Raw genomic sequence first — 17,880 nt, forward strand, 5'->3', positions numbered from 1 at the left:
TTTTTTTTTTTTGCGGTACGCGGGCCTCTCACTGTTGCGGCCTCTCCCGTTGCGGAGCACAGGCTCCGGACGCGCAGGCTCCGGACGCGCAGGCTCAGCGGCCATGGCTCACGGGCCCAGCCGCTCCGCGGCATGTGGGATCTTCCCGGACCGGGGCACGAACCCGTGTCCCCTGCATCGGCAGGCGGACTCTCAACCACTGCGCCACCAGGGAAGCCCTGTCATTCTTGAATTCTAGAATCTGTAAAGGTCTTGGACTGTGTCCTTAAAGATCAAGAGTCTGATAGGTATCGGATTTGGTGGGACTGAGTGCAGGACTCCACTGGGAATCAGAGGTCCAGAGGCCACGTGCATGGTCAGTTTGTCTTGCCTGTGAGATAAGTTGCCACCAACACGCCGGTCTCTTTCAAGGTTGCTTCCAAGTCAGAGGTGCCAAGTGAGCCCTTTATGCTACAAGGCAGAGCGAGCGCTGGCAGACGACGAGCAATGTGCTCGAACTCCTGTGGCCCAGAAACCAGCCAGACAAGACCCTGACTTTCAGTGACCTTAGAGTCCAGATGTGTCTTCAACTAACCAAGATTTGATAGGACGCGTGTTTTGAGCAAAGTTCCCAGTTGACATGTAGTTACATCTTCTGGGGAAGTTGCGTTCTAGGGCAGCTTTGATGGGGAGGTGGTACCCAAGCCAGGTGTTGAAGGGTGAGTAGGAGTTTACCAGGCAGAGAAGGGGACGTGAACAACACTGAAGGCGGAGAAGCCCCAGAGGGAGCCAGAGTGGCTGGAGGACAGGGGCCTGGAGGGGGCAGAGGAGCCAGAGACGGGCGTGACCAGCGGTGGCCTTGAATCTGGACGCGCACTTATTTGTCTTGTAGACAGATTCCCGTGTTAGTTTAGTGTGGGCGTGAGAAAAACTACGGACAGAGAAACCAGCGCAGGGGCGATACAGTGACCCAGAAGACGAAGGGGAGTGAGGACGGTGTGCAGAGCGAGGGAGGGGCGGCTCAAGACAGTTAGAGTGACAACTAGCAAGACTGGACACGGGATATGGGAGCGGATGGGCCGACATTCTGTTTGGGAAACGTTCAGCCTGACGTGAGGGCAGAACAGTGTGTCCCCTGGGCAGTTAGGGACCTTCCACAGAGGTCCTGGTTCACAGAGAATCCAGCCGCCTAAGTCCAGACGTTTATGTAAAGCAGGGACCTTGCAGACGTCATACGGGGAAACTCTCTTAGTATCTGGATCCTGGTTCGCAGGGCTTCACACCCTTCTTCCTTCAAGCAAGGCCATGTTACCACAAAGACAAAAGAAAATTATAAAAAACAGAACTAAAATAAGAAAGGAGAAAAACAGACCAAAGCAAAGAGAGCACCATCTCCCTGGAGTAATTTTCTAGGACTCCTGAGCTCTGCCCTCACGAGGCAGCGTATTAGCCCTACCACCAGCAATCGCCCAGTCCACGCCCCTGCAGATGGCCCTGGACCAAGGGACCCTCTGGACACGCGTCTGTGTCCTGGTGAACATGTGGCTTCTAGTCCTACCCCCGGCCACCACCGCTGCATCTGAGCCCCTGTCCCGGGGAAGCTGTGTCCCGGGGCTGCTCCGAGCTCAGGCCAGGGAAGGAGCTGTGGCAGGTGGTGGGTGTTCACAGCCAGCTGATGTGCCGGTTTGGAGGAGCGCCTGCGTGCGCTGACTTGCTTTGACAGTTAAGTGGGAATCGTGACCCCAGAGGACGTCAGTGCCATTGTGAAACGTCTGCGGACAAGAGTCCGGCCTCATAAACTTGGTCACAAGGTTGAGTTAGCATGAAATGGGGGAGGGGACCAATGCTTAGCCAGGAGGAAAAGCAGCTGAATTACAGAGACGAAGCTTAGCTGTAAAGTGGTGCTCCTCAGCGTGGAAATGTGTTTATTAACTACGGACTTCTCTGGGACGCGTGGGGGGACTGGTTTCACCATTTCTCGGGCAATTTGGAGGAGGGCTGACTTGGTGAGCCTCACCGTTTCAGTACGGCTCAGGCAGCTATGCCACAGTGAGGGGCGAGCCTGCTGCCTTGGGCGTCTGGGGCTACAAGAGATGGAAGAATAGCAGACAAGGTTGGGGACCAGTAAAGACACAGAGTGGCTCAAATCCTCTCTAAAGGGTGATGGGTCAAAGCCAGCAATGAGCGATAAAAACTGTTCTGAAGTGTCCCCGATCCCACCAGGGAGAGGAAAGACCACCACTGGTCCTGAATTCATCTGTGGGTCCCAAACCACGTGTATCATTATCATGGTAGATGGAAGAACAGTAGAGACATAAGAAATGACAAAGGGCCCTCAGCCTCCGTGACGGAGCAAAAAGGTGTCCACGTAAAGAACAGGAAGATTAAACAGACATTTGTTCTCCCTCGAGAGACAGGAAGGTGGGTTCGTGGCAGAGAAAGAGATCTCGTCATTACCTTCTGGAATCATGAAAGTACAGGATATCCCCTCAAGGGTGAAAGGAATAGTTGTCTTGAGTCATTTTTTGATAGATCCCCTGTTCACATGGTCCCAAATACAAATATTGTAAAAGGGAAAATGCCCCTCTCACCGCCACCCAGCTTTCCCGCAGCCGTAGACAGCCCACATAGTCTTTAATTCTTAGACACACCTACCGCACGTCTAAACAAATGTCTTTATGCCCCTCCTTATCCAAACCAAATGGGAGCACAGTAGACTCCCAGCTCTGCACCTGGCTTTTCCTTTCAGCCATTTGTCTTGGGGGGAAACGTCCCATCTCAGTATGCAAAGAGCTCCTTTCCTTTCTCCAAACGCATCATCCCACTGGGGTTGGGAGATACCCTAATACGTGCAGCTCCTGCCACAGGACGTTTGGATGAAGAGATTTGGGATGAACATGAAGAGAAGCCAATGGTAACTTTCCTGGCGGGACCCATAACCCTGAGAAGGGAGCCTAGCTGTTGGTAGAAATTACTTTGAGGATTCTGACGAGAGAAATGGCGCATGGTTAAGGGCCCTGAGGACCTCGGGGGTCTCTCCCCAGGTGTCTGTGTTTCCCATCACCTGCTCTGTGGGTGAGACAGCCCGACAGTCACAGAACCAGCACACGAGGATCGAGGCAACGTGTGTGGCCTCCGAGTCCACAACAGGGGTCAGGGGCTCAGCCTGCCTCCGTCACCTGAAATGTGGATCTGAAACCGACCCTCCGTTTCGAGAGGAGGAGGAAGTGAGGAGATGAGTCTGCGCGAGCGCGGTGCGGCTGGAGCCCGTCACAGCAGCCTGTCCCCCCCTCCCCTGTCCTTTCAGGCAGCGGCTTCCTGGCGGTCCTGCTCATCGCCCTGTTTCTGGAACCCATAAAAGACGCTCAGCAGGAAAGTGAGGGAGAGAAGCAAGCGTCACCGTTCTGGTCCACTTTGCTGTCGACGGCCAAGCTGTTCAGAGACAAGCGCCTCTGCCTCCTGGTCCTGCTGCCGCTGTACAGCGGGTTCCAGCAAGCCTTCCTGGCCGGCGACTACACGCGGGTAGGCGACGAGGCCGGCGGGGCCGGCACGGGGTCCGGGGCTGCGCTGGGTCCTTCCCGGCCTCAGGAGAGCCGCCGTGTGGTTAGGACATCAGCCCACCTGGGGACACCCCTCACTTGAGATGTGTTTTCAGGGAAAGGACCAAAGCTGCTCCGGAGTCATCGCAGGGACGCTTACTTGCCTGCATCTCACCCTGTGTCCTCATTTTAGAGTGAAAAATAGGGAAAACCAGGAAATCCACGAATAACACTGAAATTCCTTATTACCTAGTTTTTAAAAAATTTTTATTTTATATTGGAGTATAGTTGATTTACAATGTTGTGTTAGTTTCAGGTGCACAGCAAAGGGATCCAGTTAGACATGTACACGTAGCTGTTCTTTTTCAAATTCGTTGCCCATTTAGGTTATTACAGAATGTTGAGCAGAGCTGCCTGTGCTCTACAGGAGGGCCTTGTGGGTTTTCTATTTTAAATATAGCCGTGTGTACGTGTCGATCCCAGACTCCTAGTTTATCCCCCCACCTTTTCCCTTTGGTAACCATTTTTTTTCTAAGTCTTTGAGTTCGTTTTGTAAATAAGTTCAGAGGTATCATTTTTTTTTAATTCCACATATAAGCAACATCATATGATATTTGTCTTTCTCTGTCTGACTTACTTCACTTAGTATGATAATCTCTAGGTCCTTCCATGTTGCTGCAAATGGCATTATTTCATTCTTTTTTATGGCTGAGTAGTATTCCATTGTGTATCTGCACCACATCTTCTTTATCCATTCCTCTGTTGATGGACATCAGCAGGTTGCTTCCATGTTCCATCCCCACCCCAGCTCCCTCCCGGGAAGGCTTGCCAAATGGGCCAGATAAAAGGCAGGGTAAAAATCTGAATTTCAGATAAACCACCAATATCTCTCAGTATAAGTATGGTCCTGAGTATTTGGACACCCAAGAGTTTCTTTGGCAGCCCTACTCTTAGGACAGTCCTGTTGGGGTCTTGGAGTTTCAAAGAATGAAGACAGAATGACAAACAGTCCCCCCGCAATCCAGATGCAAGGGGCCTCCTAGCCGGTCTCCTGTCTGTCCCCAACCCTGCCCCCGAGTCGCGGCAGGAGCGCTTCTTCTCATCTCTATGGAGATTCCCTTCCTGTTCCTTCCATCTTCTTCTTTTCTATTAAGACTTTATTTTCTTAGAGCAGTTTTAGGTTCACAGCAAAACTGAGCGGAAAGGACAGAGAGTTCCCGCACACCCTCTGCCCCCACACGGGCACATCCTCGCCCGCTGCCCGCCTCCAGAGGGTCCGTTTGTTACAACTGAGGAACCTACCTGGATACATCGTCATCGCCCCGAGTCCACAGCCTACCTGAGGGCTCGTTCTTGGTGCTCTACATTCTCAGGGTTTGGACAGATGCATAATGACATGAAGCCATCATTATGGTATCGTTCAGAGGAGTTTCGAGGCCCTAAAAATCCCCTGAGTTCTGCCTGTTCATTCCCCGGCTCTGTCCTCACCCAGCTGTCTTATAGGCAGGATGGGAAATGACCCACACCAGCAAGAAGAGTTCAGATTCGCCCCTGTATAAATAACATACGGTACAGATACGCGGGGAGAAGTCTGCCAGGCGGCCATGCAGAGCGTTCCCTGTTAGTTCTTACCCAGAGGAGGGTTTTCCTTACAAGCACAGGCGTTCTCCACCCGGGAGCTGGAGGCCAGCTTCGCGGGCCAGCTTAGCGGGCCAGCGGTCACAGGGCAGAAAGCGTTTTAGCATGGGCTGTATTCCCGGATCAAAGTGAACCCCCAAACCGCAACTTCAGAGCTCAGCCCTGGAGCAGGCCTGAGGCAGCGCAGGTAACTGGTCTGTGCTTCTCTCCAGTCCTACATCACCTGCGCCCTGGGGATCCAGTTCGTGGGCTACGTGATGATCTGCTTCGCAGCCGTCAACGCACTGTGCTCCGTGCTGTACGGGAAGCTGGCCCAGTACACGGGCAGGATTGCTCTCTTCGCACTAGGTAGGTGGACCGTGGACGCACAGTGGACGCACTCCTGGGGCAGGTCTGGCTCCACTGCGGGCAATTAGAGCGTGTGTGATGAGGGCCAGGGTTGGGGTAAGGACGGGGTTTGGTGCAGGTACAGAAACGGGGCCCACACCCACAGTGGGGGCCAAGGGGTCAGGCAGGAGACAGGGAGCCTTCCAGAAGGAGGAGATCTGTGTTCACGTGGTGGATGAAGCTGGTCTTCTAAACGGGCATCACCTTCTATTTTTCTTGAGGGAACAAGAAGGATCGGAGACAGCGTGAATAAGGAGAGATGAGGGTGTTAAGGAGACAGCTACCTGGTGGCCCGGTCAAGGCCCAAAGGGTCTGTGGTGAGGGAGCAAGAGGGAGGGAGCACATTAACCATTGGTCAGTGCTCACTGGGGGCCAAGTAATTTGCTTTATATCGAGGAGAGAACAGAGAAGGAGAGTAACTTGCCCAAGGTCACACAGCCTCGGAGAACCCAGGCTGCACCTGCTGTTTCTGCTCCTTGGCAGTCCCTGAGGGTCATAAGCTGCTCTGTTCCCACACTCGAGGGACATCACAGCGTCTGCAGAATCACGAGGCCAGGGCTTAGGGCTCATCATGATAAAGTCAGGAGGAATGAGGACGTTCTCCCCCAGCCTCTCCCTCCTCGTCCTGTTTGGAAGCCCCAGCTCCCCGGCTGGGGCGCCCCTTCCCGTCCCCTCCTCATGCCCCCTACTCAGTGAGAAGCAGGGGTCCCACCACTCGCTCCTAATGAAGAAGCCCTTCTCTCTCCCATTCTGAAGCCCCATAATCTGGGGACCCCTCTGCCCAACAAGGCGACACTTTCCTCTAAGACACAGAGGTGTGTCACCCCCAGGCCCCCCACCCGATGATGTGCAGGCCAGAGGTGGATGGAATCGCACCCCTGCCAGGTGTGCCCTGCATTTCACCTTCAGTCTCCGTGTGCCACGTTAAACCCACCTGCAGAAATCAGTCTGGATTATTTTAGGAAACCATTCCCGCCTGGAAGCAAATGGTCAGAAGACTCGTCCTGTAGCAGAGTGTCTGAGAGAAGCCCCTTTCCCCGCTCACAGGTGCCGTGACCCACCTGTCTTGCATCATCGCCCTCCTGCTGTGGAAGCCTCACCCCCGCCAGCTGCCTTTGTTCTTCGTATTTCCGGGCCTCTGGGGCGCGGCCGACGCCGTCTGGCAGACACAGAACAATGGTGAGTGCCCGGCACAGAGCCATTCCTGCTCAGGTGGCCCCGCCTTGGCCAGTCATGGGGGGACACGTGGTGGGTGGAGGGCCCCCCAGGGGGGCGTGGTGACATGTGCAATAAGGGCAGTGGAGCGGGGACCACACAGGCGGGAGGGCTGCAGTTCCACACTGGGGATTTGCAGTGCTTTCTCTGAGCGTCTCCTCACATCCATGATGTCCATGAAGTGTGCGACTTTCTTTCCTGAAATGATGGTTCCTTCGTGGCTCCCCCTGGAAGAGCTGGTCTGAACAGAACAGCCGCTCTCAGCTGAGGTTGGGGACAGGCGGAAGCGCTTACAGGTTACCGGGACAACGTCCCTGCAGTGGCTCTAGGGCTTCGGGGGGGGGGGGGGGGGTGTCAGTTTTCGGGAGAACGGAGTTAAGGGCGGGAGGGTCAGCAGAGGCTTCACCGTGGGGGCCACGCCCGAGTGGGCTCCTGGCGGATAGCCCCCCAAGCAGCGGGGAGCCTGGGGGAGGCAGGGAGTTGGGGAGGCCGGGGGGCGGGGGGGGGAGCCGTCTCTGTCGCTTTAGCGCCGCAACAGGACTCCACAGGCTGGGGGGCTTGTAAACAGCAGACATTTACCGCTCAGAGCTCTGGGGCTGGACGTCCGGGGGAAGTCATCGCGGATTCGGCTTCTGGAGGGCTGGTTCACGGAGGCTCTCTCTTGCCGTGTCCTCACGTAGAGGCTGGGGCGAGGGGCCGACCTGGGGCCCCTTCGCAAGGGCACTGACCCCTCCCTGAGGGCCACACCCCACGACCTCGCCCCTCCCAGAGGCCGTCGCCTTGGGGTTTCAGACACTGAGAGGAGAGACTGGCTGGCCCGACGTAGGGCCGACGTACCGCTGAACGGTCCACTTTCACTCAGCACTGGTGGAAGCAGCAGCAAGGGTTTAGGGCGGGGGCTGGCAGGGTCACTGCTGCCGTGACTCAGGGGACGGTGCGGACCCACCGGGAGGTGGAGGGCAGGGGCGGGGCTGGGAAGGAGGCCGAGGGGCGGAGCTTCTGGACGCAGGGACTCAGTGGTCCCGGCTGGGCATCGAGATCCCCAGGCTGAAGGCGGCAGACGAGCCCACAGACCTGGACGCAGCAGCTGAGGGGCTTGGCTTGAGCTTGAACACGACACAGAGAGGACTCCGGCGGGGGGACCCAGCACTGAAAAGGGGCTGTTTGGGGCGCATATCACTTACGATTATTTCAGGCTGCGCCGCATGGCACGCGGGATCTTAGCTCCCCGGCCAGGGATTGAACCTGGGCTGCCGTAGTGAGAGTGCTGAGTCCTCACTACTGGACCGCCAGGGAAGTCCCTCTCGTAGGATTTTAGATTCAGACTGAAGGGCTGTGAGGGGAGGGGCCAGAAAAGGAGGCCCCTGGCCGGGAGGGGAGGGGTGCCCTTTCTTTGGAACGCGGGGGAAGGCAGGCAGAAGGAAGGATACGGGCCCTTTGTCACCACGGGGAAAGGAGTTAATTCACGCCTGAGACATGTGGCTTCCTAGAGAAGCCACAGCTGGCGACGACCTAACAGACGGTCTTCACCGCGAGCCGGCCGTCAGTCCTGCGAGGATTCGTTCGCTGATGTAGGCCAGCCGGGCGGCATCACCCTCAGCGCACCGCCCCCTGCAGAAGCGCGGCCACCGGCCCGGGCCTGGGGCGGAGCGGGACTCGGGCCCGGAGGTCCAGCCGCAGCCTCGGCTGACGCTGCAGAGAGGGCGGGTGAGAGGCGAGGCGGGCAGAGCCGCTGAGGGCAGGGGGGCCCCCGCCAGCGCAGGGGAACTGGAGAGCTGCCCTCAGGCCGCCGAGAGCGGTGTGCGTGGCCAGTGCTGTCCGGCACCCTCAGGGTCTCTGCACCCCGACACGGCGGCCACCAGACGTTCGACAAAGGCCTCGGAGGCCAGGCTGTGGACGTGAGGGACACGGGAGAGGCAGGCGGGGGGCATCAGGGGAAGAGGTCCCGGCAGCCCCGAGTGCGTGGGGAGCTGGACGGCCGGAGCCGGGCCTGGGCTGGAGGCCCAGGGTTCAGACTGTGGTGCAGGGAGCTCTTCCCTGGGCTGCAGTGGGTGGGAGTCCGGGCCGCCCACGGCGGGTGGGAAGGGAGTGGCCGCAGCCCGGGAGGAGACGTCCAGCCGAGGCCCAGGGAGGCCTCCTGTGGACGCAGGCTCCCCGCGTGTCAGGAGGCGCCCTGGGTTGGCGGGTTGGTGGCGTGTCCTGCCAGGGGATGAGCCGTAGCTGACTGGGTCTGGAGGGGAGACCACGGGAGAGAGGGGAGAAGGGGGCTGGCGGGCGGCCCATGGAGGACACGGAGGGTGGCTTGAGTTCTGTGTGACCTAATGGGACGAGGGCTGAGGGCGGGAACCCTTGGCCCTGAGTCTCCCGAACCACCTACGGCCCTGGCCCCGGGCGGGAGGGTGTCGGAGGCCCCAGGAGGTGAGCCATCTACACAGCCGGCATCCTGCAGATGCGTGAGCCCGGGGCCCCAGAGGTGAATCTGGCTCAGAAGAGAGCCTCTTCCTTTGGAAACACCACCCACCATTCAGCCCTTATCGGGGAAACACCCGGGACTGGAAACTGGGTCAGGCCAATCCACAAACAAGCCACAGGCCAGCGTTTCCAGGGACAGGAGGCCTGGCCGCTGTCCCTACACCCAAAGAGAACAGGTACACGTGACCTCACCCACGGTGGACTCAGTACTCCAGGACGGCCTCTCCTTACTATCTTATCTGTTGCTGGCTTATGAAACAGCTGAAAACATCACTGAACAAACCCCGTGCTGTTGGAACCAAGGGGTTTGGGTTTCACAATCTTGGCAGGAGGCTCTCCTGAAGTTCTGAACCAGGTGACAAAGGTGTGTGAGGCTCAGTGCCGTAATCTGGTGTGTTTGGACAAAGGTCAGCTGGTGGAAGCAATGACAAACTAGTCTCAGGCTGGGCTGCGATGTTGCTCAACAGAAGAAATACTTAATCGGTAGGGGAAAGGTACACAGACACCGCGCTAGCTTTTCTTGGCCGTGCAGACTTCTAAACGAGTGCAGGTCACAACTTCCCCCGTAGGAATCTTAGGCATTTTCCCCAGGGAGCATCAGGAGAGAACCGCTTTCAACATCCCAGAGGAGGTGTGAAAGACGCCCACTGTTTTACTGAACAGTCCAAATGCTTCTGCCGTCTTGCTTTCTAATTAGCTGACATCTCTGAGTTCCCTTGAATTTTTTTACAGTATTTACACATTAGAAGTCAGCAGCCACGCAATAGTCCATACAATAATTCCTTAGGTGTTTCAAATGATTGCAAACAAAATGTTTGGTTTTCTTTCTCCCTGAGATATAGGAGTAATTGCTTTAACTCTCCTTTTCTTTCCACGGACATGAGAGACCATCAGGCAGAGCCTGTCAAAATTGTGCAGAGTTACATGAGGTCCAGTGAATAACTTGGATAAAGACCTCCTTGAATAAGGAATGCTAATTTAAAATGAATTATTTCTGTCTTTTTGTTCAGATCAAAAGTAATTTGTTTCAAGGAAAAATCAGTTGCTGGGGAAGACTGTTGTTTTCGTGTACGACTTGAGAATTTCTTTCGGCGTCTATACTGGCGATCGTCTTGGTTAGGAGGGATGCTTTAATGACTGAGCTTGAGAATTTCTTCTGGCGTCTATACTGGCGATCGTCTTGGCTATAGGAGGGATGCTTTAATGACCGAGTTCCCTGCAGGCTGGCTCCACCAGGCTCTCTCGGGCTCACCACCCTGCAGCGTGGTCCATCCATACCGTCTCTGTATTTTCAAAAACTGGAAATTTTGTGTAGCTTTCGCCACCTCCCAAGATCAGCTCTCTCTCATTTTTGCTTTTTCAATAGCGAGTTGGATTTCTAATCCTAGTCTCCCTGAACGTGTCTCTCTTCTAAGAAGATCCGTGAGCCACATACTTTCCTGGTTAATGAGACTGGATACAAGTCAGTACAATTCAACCCTCCTTTTCAGTCATCACCTCTCAGTTTACAAACATTGTTACAGTTCTCCAGTTTAGAGGCAGATCAGGGGCGGGAAGCGTCCAAGCCCCCCCCCCCCCCCCCCCCCCACCCCGTCCTGCGGCAGAACCGTGCTTCTCGCTGCCCACGTTCCCACTGGGCTCCGGGGATCCCTCCGGCCGTTGGAGCCGGTGATCTGGGCGGCTTTCTGTTTATCCGCCCTGACAGTTCACGAAAGGTGGGCACCGTTGCCATGGCAACCCTTGCCCGCGCCAAGGCCTGCACTTGAGATTCAGAATGTCTGGCCTAAAAATACTCTTTTGCCCTGTCAGCCACCAAAGGGGCTGTTTTCAGGTTGATAAACTCAAAAAGCCTGTCTTCTCTTACATGTCCAGTTCATGTATCCTGTCTTTTCCAAACAAACAATACTCATTCACATCCTGTCATCCGACGACAGGGGTCAGCATCCGGTCACTTCCACCTCGTGCCTTTCCCAGGTCAGGCTGCAAGCAGGCTTTTCTCTTCCTTTTTCTTTTGGAATAATCTTAGATCAACAGGAAAGTTGCCAAGACGGTACAGAGCTCCCATATACTGTTCACTCTGTTTCCCTTAACTCGAACACCTTACAGAACTGCAGTACATTTGTCAAAACCAAGAAACTAATATTGGTACATAACGAAGCTTCAGACTTTACCCAAATTTCTCCAGGTTTCCCCCGCACCATCCTCTGTGTGCTCCCGGATCCCAGGCAGGCACCGCGTTACACGTAGCCAGCCATCTCCTTTGTCTGGTCTGTGCCAGTTTCTCATTTTTCTTTGTTTTTGATGACCTTGACTTTTGGAGAATACTGATCAGGTGTTTTGTAGACTGTCCCTTAATTTGGGTTCATCTGATGTTTTCTCATAATTAGGCGATAGAGCTAAGGGTCTGGGGGAGGAAGACCCCAGAGTGAAGCGCCTTTCTCGTCACATTGGTAGGGTTACAGGACAGCACAGGACTGGTCATGGATGCTGTGGACCTCGATCGCTGGTCAAGCCAGGGTCTGGCTCCTCCCACGCAGAGGGCTGCTCTTCCCTTCCACTGTCAGTGCTTTGGAAGCCAGTCACCAAGGCTACAATTCAGGAGGAAGTAATTACCCCTCACCTCCTGGGAGAGGCGTGTGTACGTGCATTAGGTATAGTTCTTCTAGGACGAACATTTGTCCCTTCTCCCCCATTTATTTGCTCAAAAGTTTGTCTACATCAGTATGGGCTCATGTATTTATGGTATCCTTTGGGTTACAATCCAATGCTATGTTACTTACTCCTTTGCTCTAATTGTTCCAACTTTGGCGACTGGGGTCTTTCCCGTTGGCACCTGTGTCCTTTCGACTCGCCCCCCCCCCTCCCCACCGCTACCTATTTTGGGTTTTTTTAGTACCTCCTCACTGTTAGGCACTCCAGAATAGTCTAGGCTCATCTGGTAACTCCTGTGCCAGCCCTAGGTTAGCCATTTCTCCAAGAAGCCTGGGTGTGTTTTATTGGAGAATGGTATTAGGAAGTAAGATCTGAGTGCTGGGTGTGCTCATTGCTACTGAGATGACGCCGTTTCTAGGCACTCTCAGTGGAGTGAGGAGATGGGCATAGGCTTACTGGCCCATATATATACACACACATCTATTTATTTCTGTATCTGCATATCTATCTATCTATATCTATCTATAAAATAAGGCTGAACTCACACTGACGTCCCAGCACACAGGCTCATTCTAGCACCGCCTTCTCACCCCCATCCCACTGCTGTTCTGTAACTTCTTTCTTTGACCGTGAGAAACCCAGTTTCCACTCTGTATACCACATTGCTTATTTGTTCAATCCTAGCTCACATGTAATTTCAGAATTGTTGAACTATTGCTTTGAGACTACTTCTCTTTTTCATGTCTTTCCCTTCTGCCCTCCGTGTCCTTAACGGTTGGAATTTGACACAATTAATGTGCTGCCTTCTTTACGTTTGGATTAAAATAGGAAACAGATCATTAGTAATTTCCCCAAAAGCCTGACTTTAATTATGACTAGTTCTGCCCTCTCCTCCTCAGGCTGGGCCATTTCCCAAATGGGGGCAAATGGAGTCCCCCAGACTCCCTTTCTCTGCGTTTTCTTAGACGGCAATTCCGGCTGCTGACATCAGCCTTCTGCCGGCCGTGATCCAGCCTCTCCTGGACACAGCCATCTGAGGAGGGGGCAAGGGAGGGGTCCTTCCCTCTTGTCCAGCTGTCACACGTCTTCTTCCGTCTCTGTCGTTCATCCAGAATCACAGCCAGCTTCCCACAGACTTCTGGGTTCCAGGTCCTCCCGGTGAGGGCCCCTCCTGCCTCCCAAACTGCTGAGCTGTTCTGCACGCAAGGCTGTGAGCTCACAGCCACTCAACCTCTCTTCCCTGCGGGTGGATCCCCTCACCAGGGTCACAGTTCAGAATCAGACTCACAGAATGGCGAGTTCTTCATTTGGCATTTAAGGCCCTGGGGGCCCAGAAAGTTTAAGTTTATGGGAAAACCTCAGGAAGCTGAGGATCCCACAGCCACTTAAAAGGCTGAACTGGACTTGAACCAGAACTTGCCCAGGAGAGAGTGGGCAGTGGGTCCCCTTATCCTGGAGCACAGTGGTCTATAATTGTTACGACCTAAACTTAACCTTGAAGTCGCCTAAAGATACCAACCTATAGACCAAAAACGTTGACTTAAAGCTAGAGTTGGCTGTGTTACTGGATTTTCAAAACGTCAGGGTGCATTTGTCAGGAACCACAACCCACTAAGGAAGCAGCTGGACCTTTTTGCCGGAGAACAGGACATAATCCACCACTTGTAGCCACGGTGTCTCACCTTGGATTTTCTTCTCTAGCATCTTGTTTTTAGGTCCTATTTTAGAGTCACCCTCAGAAGAAAGACAAGAGACCTTGAAGTAATCTCAGAAGTTAAGTCCCAGGGTGTGGTTATTAGGTTCTCTTTGGGCATTCACTTCCATTAGAGAGGGCGCTTTGCAGACTCCACACAAGCAGCACACCTCCTTCTGAATGTTCCAGACAGCCTCCAGTTTTCCCAAATCGGCATGTGTTGTTCAAAATGTGTATCTTATGCCATATCTTATATCTGCCTGATGGACCCCGCCCTGAGCGGTTCCTGCGCAGATGGACATCTGAGTAACCAAATGCCGAGGGGCGTCTCCTGGGCGCTGACATTTCCAGGCAGGGCTGCAGGAGACCTTGCTGCTGCCCTCAGACCTTTCCCCCCAGTGCTGGAGGGGCCCCTCCCCCCTACAAGCCTCCCCTCTCCTGTTCTAAACGCGGGGGAGAAGGGGAGGGGTAGAAGGAAAGGGGCAAAGTTAAAGGAACAGAATGAAAAATGAATATGTGCATGAAAGCTCCGCCGTCCGCTCTCCCCACCACAGCTGCCCGCCCTGTAGGCGGGACAGTTCTGAGGACACGCCCACCGCCCTGCGGACTGCGCTGCCTCTGGGAATGAAGGACTCCCGGTGCAGATTCCGTCTGGTCCCGCTGGGCTCGGGGCTGTCTGCCCATCCCCCCCGCTCTGGAGTCCACGCTTGACATTTTGGTTCACGCATTATCTGACCCACATGCAAAGGGGGTGCCTTGGCCCGTGCCGTGCTGTGTGTGGTCACGTGTCCTTTGTTACCTGGACTGCCTCGCCAGCGTGGGCTTTTGGGTTGTAAGGGGAAGGGGAGAAAAGGAAGGAGCAGCTCTCCCCCCAGGACTGCCCACCGTTTACTTGGGTTACTGTTTATCCTCTGAGAGGTGTGCTGCCCCACAGGGGTGTGCTGACCCGCAGGACGTGCTGACACTGCAGGACGTGCTGACACTGCAGGACGTGCTGACACTGCAGGACCGGGCTCAGCGTTTTGCCACTTCATGAGTCACCATCCACCCATGCGTCCACTCAGTCATTCAATAAGGATTTTCGCTGACACTGGGTTGCGCTGGAATTATCATTCCAGATAAGATGGGTTCCTGCCTCAGGGAACCCACGGCCTAGCAGAGGACAGGGGGACGCAGGGCAAGTCCATCAGCCAAAATGGTAGGCGTGGTGACCAGGCAGCTCCGGGCAGTGCAGCAGGACGTCGGCCGGGATGCTCAGGCAGTTCCCCCTGTTGAAAACTTTCCCTTCCTAAGTGTCCACCTTCCAGACACACTGCTGCCTCGCTCACGTCCTGGGGATGGGGTTGATTCCCGTTCGGCGAAACTTTACCACACTGCAAACAGGAACAGAAAATCATTTCCCTTCACCTAGAAGCATTATCAGACTGTACTAGTTTGCGAAGGCTGCCACGACAAAATACAGCAGAAATGGAGACTTGAGGTCTGAGATCCAGGTGCGGCAGGACTGTTCCCCTGAGGCCCCTCTCCTGGGCGTGTACTCGGCCACCTTCTCCCCGTGTCCTCATGTGGCCGTCCCTCTGTGCATGTCTGTGTCCTGACCTCCTCTTCTTATATGGACACCTCTTATATAGTCACACGGGATTAGGACCCACCCTGATGATCTCCTTTAACTTGATCACCTCTCTACAGGCCCAACTGCAAATACAGTCACACTCTGAGGTCCTGGGGGCCAGAACTAGCACATGTGGATTTGAGGGACACAGTTCAGCCCCTATCACAGACTCAGGTCATTTCTCTCCCAAACCTTCAGACAACCACCCAAGGGCAGAAAGAGAAAGACAAATACCGTATGCTAACACATATATATGGAATCTAAGAAAAAAAAATGTCATGAAGAACCTAGGGGTGAGACAGGAATAAAGACACAGACCTACTAGAGAATGGACTTGAGGATATGGGGAGGGGGAAGGGTGAGCTGTGACAGGGCAAGAGAGAGGCATGGACATATATACACTAACAAACGTAAGGTAGATAGCTAGTGGGAAGCAGCCGCATAGCACAGGGAGATCAGCTCAGTGCTTTGTGACCACCTAGAGGGGTGGGATAGGGAGAGTGGGAGGGAGACGCAAGAGGGAAGAGATATGGGAACATATGTATATGTATAACTGATTCACTTTGTTATAAAGCAGAAACTAACACACCTTTGTAAAGCAATTATACTCCAATGAAGATGTTAAAAAAAAAACCACCCAAGGGGGTTTGAGTCCCTTCATCAAGAACTCGGTGTGGGGCGGTCTCACTCGGAGGCTTCACCTGGCTGAACGCTCTTACCCCTAAAGTCTCCGGGAGGGGAAGGCAAGGCCCACACAGTGGTGATCCCCTTGCCCTTCGGCAGGCACCAAAAACCCCACGGTTGAATAACATGTACTGTGCACTTCCCCTAAGTGCAGGAATGAATGGCCTTCCCCCTTCTCGCCTTCACCTACGCGGGTCCCACCTGTCAGCCTTGCTTTTCTTACCTGCAAAGCTCGGGCTTGGGCCGCGCCCCCTACGGTGCTAACTTTCATCTGTTCTGTTTCTTGTATCTACGGTGGCTCTTCACTGCTCGAGAACATCACCTGACTTGCTGTCATCCACAGCGTGAAATAATTCCAATTTTTGCAAAGGAAGGTCCTGGTTTTATTGGGAACACTGGGCCGTGGGGAGTTGCGTATTTCCGGTAACGATCAGAGAGGTCGGTTTTACAGCCATATTTTCACCCGTCTCCCCCTGCAGCTCTTTTCGGGGTCCTGTTTGAGAAGAACAAGGAGGCCGCCTTTGCCAGTTACCGCCTGTGGGAAGCCCTGGGCTTCGTCATCGCGTTCGGATACAGCATGTTCCTGTGTGTCAGCATCAAACTCTACGTCCTCCTGGGCGTCCTGAGTCTGGCCATGGCGGCATATGGAACGGTCGAGTATCTGGGGTCCAAGAAGGTGGCCAGGCTGCGCACCGAAGAGCAGACAAAACCAGCTGAGGAAGGAGCAACACAGAGAGAAATGTGAAGCAACAAACCCCACGGTGGATGAACCCAGAGCGTATCAGCGGGAGAGTTTTACCTGAAGATGCCTCAGAGTTTATAGTTGATTCTTTACGACTACTTCAACATTTCATTTTTTACGTGATTTTTTTTTTCTATTTTATCAAATTTTTCAGTCCACCCTCTCATCCATAGAGATCCAGAGTATATGTGAAAGATATAAACTCAGGGTACAATCAGCCACTCGGAACTTGCCTAGAATCATGGGGGTAACAGCTGATGCTTGTTTTTGTTGTTGTTGTTAAGAACTGGAACGCTGCTTAAAAAATGCAGCCCAGGGCTTCGCTGGTGGCGCAGTGGTTGAGAGTCCGCCTGCCGATGCAGGGGACGCGGGTTCGTGCCCCGGTCCGGGAAGATCCCACATGCCGCGGAGCAGCAGGGCCCGTGAGCCATGGCCGCTGAGCCTGCACGTCCAGAGCCTGTGCTCCGCAGCGGGAGAGGCCACAGCAGCGAGAGGCCCGCGTACCGCAAAAAAAAAAAAAAATTGCAGCCCAACACCATCATTTTACAAACAGGTAAACTGAGGTCCAGACAAGTCAGTGACTACCTCTGAGAGTCAGTAAGTGACAAAGCCAGACTAGGGTTTATGTCTCTTGAAACTTATAGAGTATGAGTTTCTAAATAAATGCAATTACATTATGGACTTGACTCTTGTCCACATACTTTGGACACACACACACACACACGTCATCACATTACCCTGTTGTAGACCATTGGAGACAACAGACAAAAGTAATTTCCAGGGCTTCCCTGGTGGCACAGTGGTTAAGAATCCGCCTTCCAATGCAAGGGGCATGGGCTCGAGTCCTGGTCTGGGAAGATCTCACATGCCGCGGAGCAACTAAGCCCATGTGCCACAACTACTGAGCCTGTGCTCTAAAGCCCGCGAGCCACCACTACTGAGCCTGCGTGCCATAACTACTGAAGTTCGCGTGTCCAGAGCCCGTGCTCTGCAACAAGAGAAGCCACCGCAATGAGAAGCCCGCGCACCGCAACGAAGAGTAGCCCGCACTCGCCACAGCTAGAGAAAGCCTGCACACAGCAACAAAGACCCAATGCAAGTGAAAATAAATGATAGATAAATAAATTTTTTAACATCTTTATTGGAGTGTAATTGCTTTACAACGGTGTGTTAGTTTCTGCTTTATAACAAAGTGAATCAGTTACACATATACATATGTTCCCATATCTCTTCCCTCTTGCATCTCCCTCCCTCCCACCCTCCCTAT

General features: G+C 54.0%; 1 protein-coding gene across 2 annotated transcripts in view; it reads left to right on the plus strand.

The window, feature by feature from the left end:
* Positions 1-16,656, plus strand: part of UNC93A (unc-93 homolog A) — a 25,664-nt gene extending 9,008 nt beyond the window's left edge. For both annotated transcript variants that reach the window (XM_027079112.1, XM_027079121.1), the window contains 4 exons: positions 3,287-3,501; positions 5,369-5,504; positions 6,591-6,722; positions 16,351-16,656. In XM_027079112.1, coding sequence (XP_026934913.1) covers positions 3,287-3,501; positions 5,369-5,504; positions 6,591-6,722; positions 16,351-16,616 — 749 coding nt within the window. In that variant the 3' untranslated portion in view covers positions 16,617-16,656. The remainder of the gene's footprint in view (positions 1-3,286; positions 3,502-5,368; positions 5,505-6,590; positions 6,723-16,350) is intronic.
* The last annotated feature ends 1,224 nt before the right edge of the window (positions 16,657-17,880 follow it).

This window comes from Aethalodelphis obliquidens, unplaced genomic scaffold (genome assembly GCF_003676395.1).
Source record: "Aethalodelphis obliquidens isolate GAN/ISIS:26980383/991018 unplaced genomic scaffold, ASM367639v1 scaffold3, whole genome shotgun sequence".
NCBI lineage: Eukaryota > Metazoa > Chordata > Mammalia > Artiodactyla > Delphinidae > Aethalodelphis > Aethalodelphis obliquidens.